General features: G+C 37.5%; 1 protein-coding gene and 1 long non-coding RNA gene across 4 annotated transcripts; both read left to right on the forward strand.

The window, feature by feature from the left end:
* The first annotated feature begins 2 nt into the window (after positions 1 to 2).
* LOC128600577 (uncharacterized) lies at positions 3 to 3,671 on the forward strand. The gene is made up of 3 exons (XR_008384574.1): positions 3 to 1,106; positions 1,212 to 1,360; positions 3,349 to 3,671. It is a non-coding gene; the product is annotated as an uncharacterized LOC128600577 (long non-coding RNA).
* A 2,220-nt stretch (positions 3,672 to 5,891) lies between these two features.
* On the forward strand, positions 5,892 to 14,916 carry rdm1 (RAD52 motif containing 1). Of its 3 annotated transcripts, XM_053613156.1 has the most exons (7): positions 5,897 to 6,250; positions 7,050 to 7,229; positions 8,310 to 8,435; positions 9,828 to 9,990; positions 12,645 to 12,743; positions 13,041 to 13,120; positions 14,143 to 14,916. In XM_053613156.1, the coding sequence occupies exons 1-7, from the start codon at positions 6,146 to 6,148 to the stop codon at positions 14,230 to 14,232; spliced, it is 843 nt and encodes a 280-aa protein (XP_053469131.1). In that variant the 5' UTR covers positions 5,897 to 6,145; the 3' UTR covers positions 14,233 to 14,916. The 3 variants fall into 3 exon arrangements, with proteins under 3 accessions (XP_053469133.1, XP_053469132.1, XP_053469131.1); XM_053613158.1 differs by lacking the exon at positions 13,041 to 13,120 and having other exon boundaries at positions 5,892 to 6,250; positions 14,143 to 14,220; XM_053613157.1 differs by lacking the exon at positions 14,143 to 14,916 and having other exon boundaries at positions 5,892 to 6,250; positions 13,014 to 13,099.
* The last annotated feature ends 3,800 nt before the right edge of the window (positions 14,917 to 18,716 follow it).

Below are 18,716 nucleotides of genomic sequence, written 5' to 3' on the forward strand. Positions count from 1 at the left end.
GGTGAATTGCTCAGAGCCCTGCCGACTGCTCACACCACTTCTGGCGGACAGACGGGTTTTGTTATGTGGCCCAATCTCGGCTGAAAGCAGGTGTACTTGCGGCAGGTCCATACTCGGTGTAGCTGTGTGTCTCTAATTTCGGACCGAGTTCGTGACGTCACAGTCGGGCCACAGCTAGAATTAAGGGGCTCAACCACCTGGGGAAAAAAAGGAAAAAGGTTTTGGTGGTTAAATCAGTTCGGATCCTCGAGGCTGCAGTCATTCTTCATTTTCAAGAGGAATAATTTCAGCTGAAGAAGGAAAGTCATTTAATTGAGTAATTAGCGCTTGTGCAGTTCTTAGCCCGAGTCTTGCAACATATTAATGTTTGTCTCATTGAGTGATCCTGAAGTGATTGAATAATGTTTAAATGCAGCTGTATTTTACAGACAGCTATAAAGAGGGCAGGAGGAATGCCAAAGAGGGCAGGACCTGGTCAGACCTCCAGTCAGACATGGAAGTGTCTGGACAAAGACCACCAAGGTGTAAAACATACAGATATTTGTTCAGCACATCACTATTACTATTCATTGATGCTTTGAGGCCGTATTTAAAGTCGTATTTTTCATGAAACATTGTAGAATTTGGAAATATAGTCAATATTTTAGATGTGTACATTTAGTTTTGATCAGTTTTATTTATTTATTTATTTATTTTTTTATTAGGAAGCGTGTTTACGAGGAAATCATCAGAACCATTTAGGGCCAACCGTCATTTCCACTCAGCCATCTTACTGGAATTTGTATAGGTTAGGAAGAAGACTAAGGATGGAGTTGTATAGTTTTGTAGTGTGTATTATTTTTAAATATTGTTAACTTCTTTATCATAGCCATGCTGAGGGAGGTGTTGAGTAAATTAGAGATGGTGCTGGATCAACAAACCACTGAGATTGCTTCAACTGCAGGAGGTCCAGGTGCAGCCTTTGGATATTGAGGAAGGTTTACTGCCCCTGCAAGACCTTCCTCAACTGTGTAGTCTGGAGCAAAGGATGCAACAGAGCCCAGATTACAAGCAAAACACTTCTTTCTTTGGTAGAGAAGGAAAACCTGGAAAACACACAGGGCAGGGTAACTGCAGGAGGAGTGCGAAGCAATGACACAGTTGACAAGGCAATACATGCTTATTAATTATATATTTTTATGTTTTATTGTCTTCTTAAAAATCGGTTTCAGGTAAACTGGTTGGCGCTTATTGACGTGGCGGATGTGTGCGACTGGACCTGGCACATATTAAAGAGGGTGACTGCCAACTCCCTGGCAGAGAGCCTCAATTGGAGGGGAGTCAATGGAAAGACTTCTCCAACTCTGAGAGGTCGTGATTGGTAAATATATCTGTTTACATACAGAATTAGCTGTCTCTCTCTCTCAGATGATATGTAAGGGGTAATCCACGGCAAGGTGTGCATTAAACGATTTTAATGCATGTTGTGGAGGCAAAGAACCACTCGTTCAAATCGTTTAATGCACACCTAGCCATGGAGTACCCCGCTTATACCATGGTCTTTCCACAATTAATAACGTTAAAAGTTAACGTCGTGACCACGCCCTCAAAACGTCACTCACTAGTCCCATTGAGAACGTTGTGAATACACGGCACCCTGGTATCCAGATAACTTTCATTTTATCTTTGAGATGCCGTTTGGATATAATTTGGGAAATTTACTAACTGTATCAAACATTTTACATACGTAGCCTAAATGACTCGACGTCTGAATTGTATTATCTTTTGATATTATTTATCATACATCAATGACAATATCTTCCAGCAAAAAGGCAGTTTACAACAATTACCAAACATTATGCTTAGTAAATGGTGATTATTTATAATATTATATGTTTGTAAATGAAAGATTTTTAAATGAAGGCACGAGACTTCTCTTTGCATTTTAAACTGTTAGCGTGGTCAGTTTTTTTGGAGTACTGCGCATGCTCCGAATTTCGCCAGTAATCTCAGACGGACGCTGAGGAAAAGGTAAGCGCTATAAATATATCTTTACTCAGATTTTGCCCATGTAACGTTTAATGTCACTCAAGGTGTTGAATGTGGTATTTTTATGTCTTTCATACTTAATTTCGTAGCTAATTAAATGCCTTGTTTTGTTAATTTGAGCACGAACGAGAGACTTGTGAGGCGCCTGAGGTCAAATCTGAGAGATTTTTAGTTCACTTTTAGTTTTAAATTGGACACTTAACACAATAAACTAAACTATTATCACATTTTCTAAACTTCAACACTAGTCCAGTGTTAATTTTACATTATGACTGCCGCTGGTGTTTGATCCATGACGCTCACGCGACCTTGTGCATGACCTTATTATAAATGTGTCACATGGTGTTTCTCCACAGCAGCAACACCGTGGTGACTGACGATGGGACAGTTCTGCCTTTTGAACAATAAGGCCTTTTTTAATTTTATTTATTATTTATTTATTTATTTTTACACTTTGGTTACAGTAATTCAGGGGTGTCCAATCTTATCCGCAAAAGGGCTGGTATGGGTGCAGGTTTTCATTCCAACCAGGCAAAAGCCACACCTGATTCCACCTGTTTAATCAGTTGATTTTGGCTTTCAATAGACTCAGGTGTGGCTTCTGCTTGGTTGGAATGAAAACCTGCACTCACACTGGCCCTTTCCGGATAGGATTGGGCACCCCTGCATTAATTTATATGCTTAATCATTTATGAATTGATAATATAATTGATAATATTTAAGTTGAATGTTTTGTTCTACATTTAGTTTTCATTTATTTATTTATTTAGCTTGATGGTATTATCTTAGTATATGTTTAGGGAAAAAATGACACACTCCAACCCCACATTATATATATATATATATATATATATAAACCTACTCTGGCACTTACACCTCTACTCTACACACTTTGCTTTCTAGATCTCAATTAAATGATCTTGTACAGTAGCACTACTTGTATTGTTCTCTGCTCGATATATCACTTTGCTTGTATTTCTTCATTTGTAAGTCGCTTTGGATAAAAGCATCTGCTAAATGAATAAATGTAAGTAACACTGAAGGGGTTCGATTACAGGAGCAGAATGTTTTCATTGAAATATATATAAATATTAATAAAAATTTTATATTTTTATTCATACAAGTTTGGATTTAAAATGTATACATTTGTGTGATACAGAAGCCATATCTAGCTTTTCGGTAAAATAAACCTAATTTTTGTCCTTGCGGTTTTTTTTTTGTTTATTTGTTTTGTTTTTCTTCCTCGGCACATATTTATTTGTCTACATGTTATTACCATATTCTACCACTAGATGGCGACAATTATATTCTACTCATCAGGAACCATGTTCCAGTCTGAGGTCGAGGTAACGACCAACAACGTCCTGCTCACACCTGAGTCTGCTGACAGCCAACTAAGTTCAGCCTGCAGAGTTGACGGAGAACGACACTTAGCCTCCCTGCTCGACTGAGGACACCGCTCTGCCTTTCTGTTTCACCATGTATGAGCCCATTTGGTAGTGAAATTCATGTCAAATTTACATATGATTTAATAGTTTATTTTATTAGATATCAAAAATCTAAAGGTGTGTGTTATATGATAAACACTTTACAGTTGTTTTTGTGACTGTAAGTCATTCCCTTCAAATGCTATTGAGCTTTAATTTATGATATATTTTGTGTATGAGCCAATTGGTAGTGAAATACATGGCAACATTGACACATGATTTCATAGGGTTTTTTTTTTTAAATTAAATATCAAAAATCTAAAAGGTGTGCATCATAGATGACACCTAGTTGAACACTTTACAGCTGGTTTTATGACTAAGTAATTCTCTTCAAATGCTATTGATGTTAGAATCGTGTATAACAATGTGGTATGTAACTTTAGAGACGGTCCCTTAATTTGCGCTTATCTGCGAATATCGACCTCCAACTTCAACACAGCTTTATTCCAGTAGGTTTGGGGCCTGCTAGAAAACTTTTAAATATGAGCCGACTTTTATTTATTTATTTATTTATTTATTTTATTAAATCCACTAGCGGCAATCACGGTCAGAGTTTATTCCGTTTTATCATTAGCTATTATCTTACTGTGGGAGAGAAATGAGTTGGAATATAAACATGTTGTTTTACTCAGATGAATCTCCCAGCATTCCCCTTTCTTCCCCTGATCCTCCTCCCGGTCCTAGATAAAACCGTTACTGCGGCAGTTTAACTCGAGAACTAGTTCATTTTTCATACTGTTCTTACACAGACTGTATACTAAAAATATACACTTTCTATTGTACCACTAGATGGCGCCATTTATTTTTTCAAAAAAAAATATTTCTAATACATCTTGCTAATATTCACGTCATTGTTTTAAGCATATTTATGTAGTTTGTGTAAAATATTTATGAGTCAGTCATTTAGAAGAAAATAGTAAATAATAATGAAAGATAAATACATTATATAAATAAATAAAGATTGGCTTTATTAGGGAATCAGCACAATAGACAGCCAGATAAAGGAAGATTGATATTAGCATGTTTTTTTGTTTTGTTTTTTCAAATCTACATGGACATTTTATTAAGTATTCATTATAATGTAAATAAAAGTAAACTAAATTAATTGTGGCATAAGTTTGTGTACAAATGATGACAATGATGTGCCTATGTTAACGCAGCTCATTTGCATTTAATGTCGCCCACAAAACTCTATAAAAGGTCAAGTACACAGACAGCTGGGAGCACGAAATGAACAATCAGGGTAAGCTGGAAAACAGATGTGCATTTTTTTTGACTCACTTCTATGGGGATAAAAATGTTTAATAACATATAATATGAATAATAATAAGGGAGCACTAAATCCTACATCAGCTGAGGTATTTAAGGCGATGTACAGACAGACCAGCACATTCTCCATTTATACAGCAACATTTATTTTTATAATATTTGTTTTATTTGTCTTCTATATATATATATATATATATATATGTATATATATATATATATATATGTGTGTGTATATATATATATATATATATATATATATATATATATATATATATATAATGTATGTGTATATGTGTATATATATATGTATGTATATATATATATGTATATGTATTATTAAACATTTTTTTTTAAATTGTTGTTACATGTTTTATATCACTGACCTTATGTAAAACTTACCTGGAACGTCAGAGTTGTCTATGTGTTCAAAGAGCATGTTAGTTTTTAATTGGTCAAAGTTTTGACCAATTTGAAATATGAAATTTGAAATAAAGTAACTCTGAGGAAACTGAATGATTTGTTTGTTTTTGTATTAAAACGTGTACATTTGTCAGCAGAATTTAGTTATATAAACAGATATTTGGTATAGTATTCAGAGCACAGAGTATAATGTACACAACATTTAAACAACCCCTTAAAATCTACACATTTACACAACTCCATTCCCTAAAATCTACACAACATTTACACTACTCCATTCCCTAAAATCTACACAACATTTACTCAACCTGTTTTTACTCAGTGTTTACTCAACATTTACTGAACCTGTTTACTCAACCTGTGCTTGCTTGTATTTTTCTCATTTGTAAGTCGCTTTGGATAAAAGAGTCTGCTAAGTGAATAAGTGTAAATGTAAATGTAAACCTCATACTGTAAAATATACACATCATCCACACAACCCCATCCCATTAAAAAAAAACCTACACATTTTAAAAAAATTTTTTTTATTTCTTTCATAAAATATATTTAAGGATAAAGTCCTTAATTCAGAAAAGCTGTATAACTGTATTGTATTATTCTTCATTCTCATTTGACAGGAATGATCTGTTGAAGGTGTGCTTAAAAAAAGTCAATTTTGCAGGCTACAGACGTCTCCGACGTCCTGACGTTCTGCCCTGACGTCATGACGTCCTGTGCGTGTTTACGTAGGTGTGATGTACGTGGTGTGACGTATGTTTCGCGCGCGAAACTTTATCCTGTTTACGGAAGTGTAACATGGCTGTGCATTTTTCTTACCGCTAAATAATAACACTATTAATATATTTTTATAATCGGCTCGGCGCGTTGTAAACAGTGTACAGAAGCAGCGCGTTATTAAAGTTGTTAGGTTATGCTGTTATTTAAGTAAACACTGATTTTTTATGGATCTTGAGGCGGATGTTATAGAGTTCAGAGTCCCTAATGAAAACAATAAAACCATTTTTATTTGGGACATACAGCCATCCTTTTCCGAAGATTATATTTATGTAAGTAGCGACTTAAATAACAAACAAATATGTTTTTCAGCTTCTTACTCTCTTTACAGCTACTGCACTACATTTACTACATACTGATTTATACTCTATATATTTATATACATACATTTACATCACTGGGTCACTTCTATTCTCTCTCTCTCTCTCTCTCTCTCTCTCTCTCTCTCTCTCTCTCTCTCTCTCTATATATATATATATATATATATATATATATTAGTATCACAATTATTAAATATTAACCATGTAATTGCAAAATCTTAACATTTTTATTTTGTACATTTCATAGTGCCAGTAGGTCCATTATTACTTACACATAGCTTATACTTATATTTATTGAGGTTTTTTTCTTAATCAGGTGCACTTACTATTAAGAATATAAATAGCTGCATGTGCACTATATAAGTACACTACATATGATGTGAAATAATAATTTCTATAGCCTACAACAGGCGTATAGTCATCTTAAGAGCCTGTTAGTGTTCAATGACAGGCTGATCACAGTAGTAAACATGACGGAAAAATGTATGAATTTATATATATGTATGTGTGTGTATATATATATATATATAGATAGATAGATAGATAGATAGATAGAGAGAGAGAGAGAGATGAGCACCATAATTACAGCCTTACCTTATAAATTGAAATATTTAACTCAACATAATTGCAATACTGAACCCAAATCTACACCACCTCATATCATAGATCTCCATACTTTCTACTCTTTATTATCTCCCACAGTGTGTGGAATTCTTCTAAGTCTTCTTTTCGGCATTTTTCTCTGTCACAGGAGTCTCTGTGGGGTGTGTATTCTGCCTTTGGAGCACTCTACCTGCTGAAGGTGTGTCCCAATGCCTCAGTGGCCGCCCCGGGCTTTTATGCACTGGTCAAGTTCTACTCCGCTGCCCAGGCGTCCAAGGCTCAAAGAGCCACTGATAAACAGTGTCTGTTCCAGAACGTTCCACTCAAAGTAATGTAGCACTTCCTTTATTTTCACGTCATGTCTATTTTGTTTATATTGCTCGTTTAAAGGCAATGCACATTCAAGTATTTGCTTTTAAAAAAAAAAAAAAAAACTTACAGAGTCCATTAATGTGGCTTGGTTAATTCCTTGCCTGTTGTCCATGTGCAGAACCTTTTTTTGTGCATCAGACATGAATTAGGTGTTTCCTGCTGTTACCTATACTCCACCAGTAGACGTCAGGCTTTACTGCACTTCCATCCACCTCATGGGATTTCTGCTCGAAAAAATATAGCTTGTTCTTTATAAGACATATGTCTTGGTTTCGATCCATCTAATTGCCTATTTTTAAAGATGGAGATCCATTTTAAAGGACTACAGCGACTTTTGAAAGTGGATATTTGGCGTGTGTTTTGAATATTTTCTGTTTCTTAGCTAGATGGTCTAAAAAAAGAAGGCAAAGGAGCTTGATAATAAACAGGTTGTACTGAATAAAACTAAGCAAAGTAACTACAGGACACTATTCATGCTTTTAGCAGCATGATAAATAAAAATAAAATAGCCTTAAAAGAGTGCAGGTCCTGGATACAGTACTGTTAGTTCGCTACTTTGCGGTACTGCAGTATGACTCTCCTTCTACTGAGAAGAGCTTGTTACATTAAATATAGATAGCTTTAGACTGCACATGTAAGAGCTTTTTATATAGTTTCTGATCAGTATTTACAAGGTTCTAGGAAAAAATCGGAAAAATTTTTGTATTTCTTACAGCCTCATACACCGACTTTTTGTCTTTGATTAGAAAAAGCAGGTTTAGCATTATAAAATCATGAATTCTTGCAAAAAAAATTACTGCATTACAGAATACTGTAATACTTGGATACAGGATGTTTCTAAAATTCTGTTTCTGTAAACAGTTGCTTTACTTGCTTAATAATATTCTATATATATCAATTATATTATGTTTTATAAATTAGTATGAGTTGTGATGGTAAACCATTGTAATGTTGTGTACTGTATTCCTACCTTTCAGTGTGTAGTTTAGTATTCGTATCTTGGATAAAGTACCATCTTTTGTTTTTGTCTGTCCAGGTTAGGCTAAGCACAAAGCAGAACACAACCTTCCTCTCTGGATCCAAATCCCTCAGCCATGCTAAGTGCCAAGACTTGGCTAATCATTACCTGGGTTATAATGGCTGGTCTACTCACATCATCACTGTGAGTAACATCCTTAAAGAAAAAAAAGAAAAATGTTTGGTTCTGTGAATCTTTCCAGAGAAATCTTGCGAAACCAAAATCTAACTGAGAATCAATTCTGCAGCACTTTGTGTTTCAGAAGTTCCATTATATTGGTAGACTGTCGTGTCAATTATACACAAGACCTTTTTCACCTTTGTTGTGAAATTGCAACATATAAATATCAAGTGTAAAGACTTATCAACACGTAGAGAAAATATGCCATGACAGTGGCCCTACTAAGAACAGGACGTCCCTCTAAAATTGATGAGAAGATCAGGAGAAAACTGGTCATAGAGGCTGCAGAGAGGCCTACAGCAACATTACAAGAATTGCAGCAATTTCTCGCAGATGCTTGTTGTTCCCTACATGTGACAGCAATCTCCTGAATTCTTCATATCGCTGGGCTGTGGGGTAGGAGGGCAAGATGGAAGACTTTTTTAACCAAAAAATAAAGAAAGAATACATCCAATCTCCCAAAACCATGTGGAATAATGTGTCCTGGTCTGATGAGACCAAAGTTGAACTTTTTGGTTATAATACCAAAAGATATATTTGGCACAAACACAACACAGCACATCACCGGAAGAACACCATCCCCATGGGGAAGCACAGTGGTGGCAGCATCATACTTTGGGGCTGTTTTTCTTCAGCTGGAACTTGGGCTTTAATCAGGGTGGAGGGAATAATGAATAGTTCTAAATACCAGTCAATTTTGGCTCAAAACCTTAAGGCTTCTGCTAAAACACTTAAGATAAAGAGGAGTTTCACCGTTCAGCATGGCAACAACCCAAAATAAACCTCCAGATCGACAAAGGAACGGCTTCACCAAAACAAGTTCAAGATTTTGGAATGGCCCAGCCAGAGTCCAGACCTAAATCCAATCAAAGCTCTGTGTGGTGACCTGAAGAGGGCTGTGTGCAGGAGACACCCAGCCAATCTGACAGAGTTCAAATGCTTTTGCAAGGAAGAATGACAAAATATTGCTAAGTCAAGACGTGCTAAACTGATTGACTCTTACCCAAAAAGACTGAATGCTGTGATAAAATCTAAAGGTGTTTCAACTAAGTATTATTTTAGGGGTGTGCACACTTATGCACCCAGGTTATTGTACATTCCCCCCCACTAAAATGATTCTTATGGTTTTTCACATTAATTAATAGGTTAAAATTTCACTATAAATGTAGAAAAGGTTTATCTTGGTTTCATTTTCTTACATCACAAAAACCTTCCATTTTAACATTTAAGGGTGTGTAGACTTTTTACATCCACTATAGGTGCGTTCTCAGCTCCACGGTTTGCTTACAGTTTACAGTATCATGAACAACTGTTGAGATGCCTTACACTCGTTTTCAGTGTTTTTCTTTTCCCTAGGTGAAGGACATATCGAAGTGTGCAGATGTGGGCTGGAGCATGGATACAGGCAGCCAGGGGGAACTGCTGAAATATGGCTCTATCGTGGAGCTGACTCTGCCTCAGCATGGAGTGTCGTGCCGTGGGGTTGGTGTTGCTGAGGAAGTGGTTGATCGGGAGAAAGGTGAGGGAACATCATTAGTAAGCATAAAACTATGTTTATTTCTTCCTAAATAAACTAAAATGTATCGCTCTGTTGCATGTTGCTTTCTTTCAAACCACCACTGAATTCTGTGCCGAGGAACAGAACTAGAAGATAACCTTATATCTTTTTCCACTCGCTCCTTTCATGCCTTGAGTGTTAGGATTATTTCAATTTACATTTCTTTATTTAGCAGATGTTTATTCCCCGGCCCAAAGTGTAGGTTAAGGGCTTTTCTCAAAGCCACAACAGTAGAGTCTTGGTGATACCGAGAGTCAAACTTACAACCTTCCTATCACTAGTACAGAGCCCTAACGGTTGAGCCACGAGTGCCCTGTGGGGTTATATCCAAATAGATATTATGCCTGTAAAATGAAAGTGTAAGCGCAGCCATTTTTAACAAATTTAAATCTGATCACTCAGACTACTTCAGGAGGTCAGAGACAACTGTATACAACTGTAAATGCAACTGTTTCTCCCTGACACGTATTATACAGGTAACGCGCATGCTCCGTAAATGTTGAAGTTGGCGTGTTTAACTTTTTTTTTTTTTTGCAAGATTACAAACAGCGCAGGACAATCATGATGTTTGATACGACAACTATCTTACAGATAAAGCTCATTTGCATATTATTATACAATACACCAATCAGATCTCAGCCTTGCTAAATTGAGTTTTACGCTGCGAGTTTGGTGGGGTTTTTTTACGATTTTTACTTCTGACCTTGTTTAATTTGTTAACTTGTTTATTTGTAGCAGTCCTGTGTGTTGCTTCTATGTGTGGTGGTATAGCAGCGCTCACACATTTTTTTTACCATCTTTGGTTCCGATAGCTGTAAATCGGCTGCCCTTATACAGTGAGGGAAAAAAGTATTTGATCCCCTGCTGATTTTGTATGTTTACCCACTGACAAAGAAATGATCAGTCTATAACTTTAATGGTAGATTTATTTGAACAGTGAGAGACAGAATAACAACAAAAAAATCCAGAAAAACGCACATCAAAAATGTTATAAATTGATTTGCATTTTAATGAGGGAAATAAGTATTTGACCCCTCTGCAAAACATGACTTAGTACTTGGTTTAAAAACCCTTGTTGGCAATCACAGAGGTCAGACGTTTCTTGTAGTTGGCCACCAGGTTTGCACACATCTCAGGAGGGATTTTGTCCCACTCGTCTTTGCAGATCTTCTCCAAATCATTAAGGTTTCGAGGCTGACGTTTGGCAACTCGAACCTTCAGCTCTCTCCACAGATTTTCTATGGGATTAAGGTCTGGAGACTGCCTAGGTCACTCCAGGACCTTAATGTGGTTCTTCCCGAGCCACTCCTTTGTTGCCTTGGCCATGTGTTTTGGGTCATTGTCATGCTGGAATATCCATCCACGACCCATTTTCAATGCCCTGGCTGAGGGAAGGAGGTTTTCACCCAAGATTTGACGGTACATGGCCCCGTCCATCGTCCCTTTGATGCGGTGAAGTTGTCCTGTCCCCTTAGCAGAAAAAAAACCCCAAAGCATAATGTTTCCACCTCCATGTTTGACGGTGGGGATGGTGTTCCAGGGGTCATAGGCAGCATTCCTCCTCCTCCAAACACGGCGAGTTGAGTTGATGCCAAAGAGCTCCATTTTGGTCTCATCTGACCTCAACGCTTTCACCCAGTTGTCCTCAGAATCATTCAGATGTTCATTGGCAAACTTCAGACGGGCATGTATATGTGTTTTCTTGAGCAGCGGACCTTGCGCGCGCTGCAGGATTTCAGTCCTTCACGGCGTAGTGTGTTACCAATTGTTTTCTTGGTGACTATGGTCCCAGCTGCCTTGAGATCATTGACAAGATCCTCCCGTGTAGTTCTGGGCTGATTCCTCACTGTTCTCATGATCAATGCAACTCCACGAGGTGAGATCTTGCATGGAGCCCCAGGCCGAGGGAGATTGACAGTTCTTTTGTGCTTCTTCCATTTGCGAATAATCGCACCAACTGTTGTCCCCTTCTCACCAGTATGCTTGGCAATGGTCTTGTAGCCCATTCCAGACTTGTGTAGGTCTACAGTCTTGTCCCTGACATCCTTGGAGAGCTCTTTGGTCTTGGCCATGGTGGAGAGTTTGGAATATGACTGATTGATTGCTTCTGTGGACAGGTGTCTTTTATACAGGTAACAAACTGATATTAGGAGCACTCCTTTTAAGAGTGTGCTCCTAATCTCAGCTCGTTACCTGTATAAAAGACACCTGGGAGCCAGAAATCTTTCTGATTGAGAGGGGGTCAAATACTTTTTTCCCTCATTAAAATGCAAATTAATTTATAAAATTTTTGACATGCGTTTTTCTGGATTTTTTTGTTGTTATTCTCTCTCTCACTGTTCAAATACAACTACCATTAAAATTATAGACTGATCATTTCTTTGTCAGTGGGCAAACGTACAAAATCAGCAGGGGATCAAATACTTTTTTCCCTCACTGTAAGATGATCACGGTATATGATTTAACTCATTATCGACACGTTCCTATTTAAAAGTATTATTCTAAGGAAGCAGGTGACTGTAATACATATATCGTATATTCTGGAGCACATTATAATGGTGCAATGACTGTATATTAATAATAATCTGGTATATTAAATGCCTTGTTTCTTTCAGGTCTAGAGGAAAAGCTGTGGAAAAGGGGGAAGCTGATGAAATGGGCCAAAGATAAAGCAGTTGTTGCAGCCTTTGAGAAAGTGTTACTGATCGTTCTTGGTAGGTAGCGCTGGTAATGAATTAAAGTGTTATATTCTATGTTCAGTATTGCAGGGGTTAGGAGTTATTATGCTTCACTTGTTATATCAACCGTATTAAATTACAAAATGAGATCGGCGTTTGAGAACAGAGAACAACTCTTTTTATATCACCTTGTAGTAGCAGTGTGCAGTACTGAACATAACAATAATAATAACACCTTGACAGTGTGACGTTATAACCCTTCCCACACCTTTACATGTTGCATTCCATTATTTATAATTACTTTAGGCGATATTATCGACTTCTGATCCTCAGGTAATGGAAAGGTAGCGGTGGAATGCAGAATTGATCCAGAGGAAATTCTGCCAGATGAGAATGTCGAGGGAGTCGTCCAGGTGTGTGTGTCTTTTCAGCTGTTAGAAAATGTTAGTGTACAACAACTAAAAAGTACAGCCAAATCCTTTTGATTGCACAAAAAGTAGACATGATATTTAACTGAACTTGATTTTTATTCTGAAAAGCTGAAAAGCATGTTGAAGTTTATCTAGTCTAGAATAAAAGTCTTGCCACAGGCACTAGAGCATGAATCCCCAGCCCTCAAGCCACGGGTTCCACACTCTCGATTGTACCTTTCATATCAGCTAGAGATTTAAGGTTGGGTTTGATGTGTATACACTGAGGAGCCAAAGAAAATATAGCCTTACCAGGAGAAGAGGGTTGAAGAGTCTCGGTCAGGAAGGCAGAGATTAAAATGTCACATTAATGAAGATTAATCCTAAAAGTAATCCAAAAACAGTTCAAATGCAATGAACAGTAAATCAAAGAACAATTAAAGCAGTCCATATTAAATCAATATTAAATGCTAAATCATTCCAAGGCTACAACTTCCAAAATATCACAAAATCTGACAGAGTGTGTGTGTTTATGCCTTTAAGCCTAGTGCAAATGCGGCAGCTATAGTAATTTATTTTTTTTTACTTTTTAACACCCTTGTATGTGTTTCTTGGTGTCTGTCTACTTTAGCGGGAAATTATGGTCACTTTCACCCAGTTCCCTAATTTTTTCACTCACTGAGGCCCTTGTTCCTCTTCAGCTGTCGAAAGATTTTTTTCTTCTTTTTTCTTTCTTTTATTTACTTTTAGACAGGTTGTTCTTAAAAGCCTTCGGTACTGCAGTTATGTTGAATTCTCGAATCTGAAGGTCTGAATTCATTTTTTTTTCTATAACAGCAGCTCTGACAGAAGTGCTAGCTATAATTATACGTATTTAACATGTATGGAAGGAGTCTCGAGTGTCAGCTCTTTGTAACAGTCAGAGGTAAAGCTGTAACGTATTGCTCTCTCTCTCTGTCTCTCTCTCTCTCTCTCTCTTCGTCTCTCTCTGTCTGTCTCTCTCTCTCTCTCTCTCACTCCTTCAGGTTAATGAGATATCATGGAGGGACTTTGAGGCTGCTGCAGCAGAGGAAGAAGATTTACCGTGGAACTTCACAATGGACCTCTCTCATTAACTTTCACTTGTGTTTAAGGTTAAATCTACTTTATTGACCAACCGCTATGTTGATCCACGGAAAGAGAAACTGACCAACTGATAAACTGGAGTGTCTTATATTTTTAACGGTTTCGTTTGCGAGTAATAAAAAGTGTCTAAGACCTCTCACTGTCTTAGAATTTGATTTGCAACAAAAATATAGACATATTTTCTAAATGCAAATAAACCTGCATTTTTCTTTTAATAATAGAAGTTTTTCTTAAGAAAAGTTACTTTCCTGTCTACAGGAAATAATAAATAAACAGTTGAAAGTTCATGTTTTGAACATGAATCAAGTTTGTAATATAAAATCTATTATTCTGTACATTATTCCAAACAGCACCGGTGTTTACAGATACAGGTTTTCTTAGAGTTCATCCAGTATTGAGCTATAATAATTTTCTTTAAAAAAATAAATAAACAATTCTATGACTTGCTGTGTTGAAGGTTTGTTCATATGAAATGATTTATTTCTTCACTACAGAATAATATATTAGAACAGGCACATTAATATAAACCTGTTTGGCTGTTGCACGATCAACACCTTCTGACCAATCAGAATCGAGAATTCAACAGCACTGTGGTATAAACATGTTATCCTGCTCCTAAAGAAAAAGAGATGTTGTATTTACTCTCCCACTGAGCAGTGTGTGTTTGAGGTTAACCTCCTTTTATGGTTTTTAAGCCATTTTCGTTCTTTTAATCTCAGAGATTTGTGTCATTAGATTTTGTTCTAGATTTATGATATGGGGCTTGCTATGATTCCCTTTTCCCACCATTTCTTTAAACTGAAGTCCAGAATGATTATACACGTGTGTATCACCAAAACCGCGTGTGTGTGTGTTTTAATGATGGATAATAATACATCTGATTTGTCTTTATAGGGAGTGAGTCAGGTATAATTAGATGATAGAGGAGTGAGACTGCATGACTTTCATATTTACCCAGCAGGCATTAAGAATAGCTGGAAGAGTTCCAGGCACCTGCGTGTGTGTGTGTCAGAGGGATGTGTGTGTGTGTGTGTGTGTGTGTGTGTGTGTGATGTGTGTGTTTTGTGGCTCTCAGTGCTACCAGTGGTTTTCTCAATCTGTGACGTTATTTTCACTTCCCTCCTTACCCTTCCCGTAGCACTTTTTTTTCCCTTTTTTACCTCGTTCTCTCTCTGTCTCTCTTTTTTTTCCATCCCTCTAGCTCTGCGTTGTCTTTCACTTTTCACAACCAGTTTTATTTCCCACTGTACGCAGATGACTGTGGATTCCTAGGTTAGATTCTTAAGTATTAAGAATAGAATCTGACTAATGTGCTCATGACAGGGCCATTTTAGTGAAATCAGTACTTATGACACCTTTGTATGTAGATTAGCATTTTTACATTTATACAAATACCCATATAACAGGCTGTCAAATCCCTGTCTGTGTTTCACACATTAAAAACATAACCAAAATTTGTCAACACTACACTGTTTCCTTTTTAATATAGACTGGTTAGCACGTTCGCCTCACACCTCCAGGGTCGGGGGTTCGATTCCCACCGTGGCCCTGTGTGTGTGGAGTTTGCATGTTCTCCTCGTGCTGCGGGGGTTTCCTCCGGGTACTCCGGTTTCCTCCCCCAGTCCAAAGACATGCATGGTAGTCTGATTGGTGTGTCTAAAGTGTCCGTAGTGTATGAATGGGTGTGTGAGTGTGTATGTGATTTTGCCCTGCGATGGACTGGTACCCTGTCCAGGGTGTACCCCGCCTTGTGCCCGATGCTTCCTGGGATAGGCTCCAGGTTCCCCGTGACCCTGAAAAGGAGTAAGCGGTTGAAGATGGATGGATGGTCGTATGTTGGTGTTTGTGGTTAGGGTTATCTTCTGCATCTGTGTATTCACTTATCAGAAACATCACAATGATATCTGTTACTTCTGTTAGTCCCGTTGCTTCACTGCTTTATTTTAAGGTGCATATATAAGGAAGTAATATTTAAACACACTCTGTACTGTTTTGTCTTTACTCTGTATGCTGTAATGATTTATAATCCCACCATGGCATCACCCCGAAGAGGACGGCTTCCTGTTTGCGTCTTCCTCATGACATCCGGATTTCTGTAAAATTCTTTTTTCTTTGTGATAGTGCGTGTTGTTAAAAGTGCTATTTAAATAAAACCTGAAGTGAATTATACACACATACACACTGCCAGGTGATTTTAGTCACCTCACTCGCATTCACGTGCTCGTACACGTGTGTGATGAGAGCTGCTTGTGGCTCACACACACGTCGCCTCATGCTGTAAACGGTGGTCTCAACCTGCGCTCGAAGGGGAAATAAGGTAACGTTAGATTTGGCAAATCAGGCAGGTGTCGAGAGATTTTTGCTCTTGTCAGTGTCCAATTATGCACATGATCATGAACTCCGGTTGAGATTAGACGTCTGCATTGGTCTAGACAGGAATGCTTGGATGTGTCATGTTTTTTTCAGACAACAATGCTGGACAATGTACAGGCATCAATGACTCTATGTATTGATTGGATACCTGTTCATTAGCCTCACCATCACCAGAAAAACATGTGTGATTAAGAGCACTTAACCAGATCTTATGCTGCTTTTAGAAAAGTCTCATCCAGTAGAATTAGCCATAACCCCAGAGGGCTAAACTGAAATTAGGTGAGTCAGCCACAGTACCACTGTTACTCATGTGAGTTTTCTTTTCCTTGTGGGCGTAGGCACTCTCCTGTTGTTGCTCGTAGAACGTACATGAAGTCCTGATGATTAATCAAAGCTTACCTGAATTGGCAGTGCTCAAACGCAACTCAAAACATGAGTTCTATGACCTTAAATGAACCTAAACTTTTATGGTTTATTTCTGGCACGATTCAATACTGCAGACTCTATACAGGGAAGTTGGGACTCGATGTTCAGGGCTCTGATCAAACGCATCTCGGGGTTAGGATAGCTTAACTGGGAGAGAGAGTGTTCAAGGTGATGCTCACTCTGCCATTTGACCATGACCGCTATTTGTGTCGCTTGGTGAAACCCGGACCAGAAAGGTTGTGAGTTCTGATCCTGGTACTGTACACTAATCCACCACTGTTGGGTCCTTGAGCAAGGCCCTCAACCCTCTTCCACCCTACTCAACTCAACTTGTTACTTGTTTTAGATAAAAGTGTTTGCCAAATGAATAAAAGCACACCTAGGGGCAGTGTTGGCTTGGTGGTTAAGGCTCTGGGTTACTGATCAGAAGGTGAGGGGTTCAAGCCCCAGCACTGCCAAGGTGCCCTTGAGCAAGGCCCTTAACTCTCTCTGTCCCAGGGGTGCTGTATCATGGCTGACCCTAACATCCTGGGGTATGTGAAGAAAAGAATTTCACTCTGCTGTCATGTATATGTGACCAATAAAGACTCATCATCCTTAGCCATTGATAGAGCCATAAATTTTGGTCCAGTCAAAGATGAGTGAAATCCAGAATATTCTGTATATCAGTTTACATTTTAAGTAGAAAAGTATGCGCCTTTCCACCTTTAATTCACTTTGGGTAAAAAAAAAAAAAGAAAAGAAAAAGAAAAAAAAGAAAGAAAGACAGAAAAAAAAAGGATTTTCAGTGAAACAAGAACAAGATATGCGAGTATTTTGGGTGAATGCCAAAAGCCAGCGGCTTCATTTGCCAAATTTGCTTGACTATGCATGGTTGTTATTTATAGTCTGGTTTGTATATTAGATGGATTTATTGTTTAAACAAAGATAAAATCGTTGATGCTTTAATGTTAACGCAATTATGAAAAATATATCTTTTCTGCGCATTTAATTACATTTAATGCGCATTCCTTTAAGCAACACTTACACCGCTGTCCGTTACAATATAAAATTAGGGTCTATATTCTATCAATATATTTAATCAGCTATGTATCTATTATCGCACTGATATCTTAAGTATTGTTTTCCCTCACGAGTCGAGTGAAAGTCTTGTGCCAGGCCTGTTTGGAAAACGGAAATTAGCGCATCGAAATTCTCTCCCGAAATTACACAACTCAATTCAATTGAAGTCAAATATTTGATATCAGCCCTTTTCACTTTTAAAGCTGGAGCTGTATTTAAGCTGCAAGCATGGATCATCCAGACAGAGGGTTTACAGCAAGCCGAGAAAAGACTCCGAATTTATTATTAAGGTAAGAAAAAGAGGCGATGTGAATGCATGCTCCTTTTCTCATAGTAATAATAATAATAATAATAGCCTAATACTACTGCTACTAGTACTACTACTACTACTACTACTAATAATAATAATAATAGCCTAATAATACTACTTATAATGCTACTACTACTACTACTACTACTACTACTAATAATAATAATAATAATAACTGCATACTTGCTGTTGCGCATTTCCTATAGATTATAGATTTTGTAGTGTTGACAATTCATAGTTAAAGAACGCAAAGTGATAGAAAATGATTTTGAAATTAATCCGGTTTCACTGAATAATTAGACT

Source organism: Ictalurus furcatus, chromosome 24 (assembly GCF_023375685.1).
Source record: "Ictalurus furcatus strain D&B chromosome 24, Billie_1.0, whole genome shotgun sequence".
In the NCBI taxonomy this organism is placed as follows: Eukaryota; Metazoa; Chordata; class Actinopteri; order Siluriformes; family Ictaluridae; genus Ictalurus; species Ictalurus furcatus.

Bases quoted from the DNA above. Each gene is read 5' to 3' on its own strand.
- rdm1 (XM_053613156.1), top strand. From the start codon at position 6,146: ATGGATCTTGAGGCGGATGTTATAGAGTTCAGAGTCCCTAATGAAAAC. The intron at 9,991-12,644 runs GTGAGGGAACAT...TGTTTCTTTCAG, and splicing joins AGTGGTTGATCGGGAGAAAG to GTCTAGAGGAAAAGCTGTGG. The intron at 13,121-14,142 runs GTGTGTGTGTCT...TCACTCCTTCAG, and splicing joins ATGTCGAGGGAGTCGTCCAG to GTTAATGAGATATCATGGAG.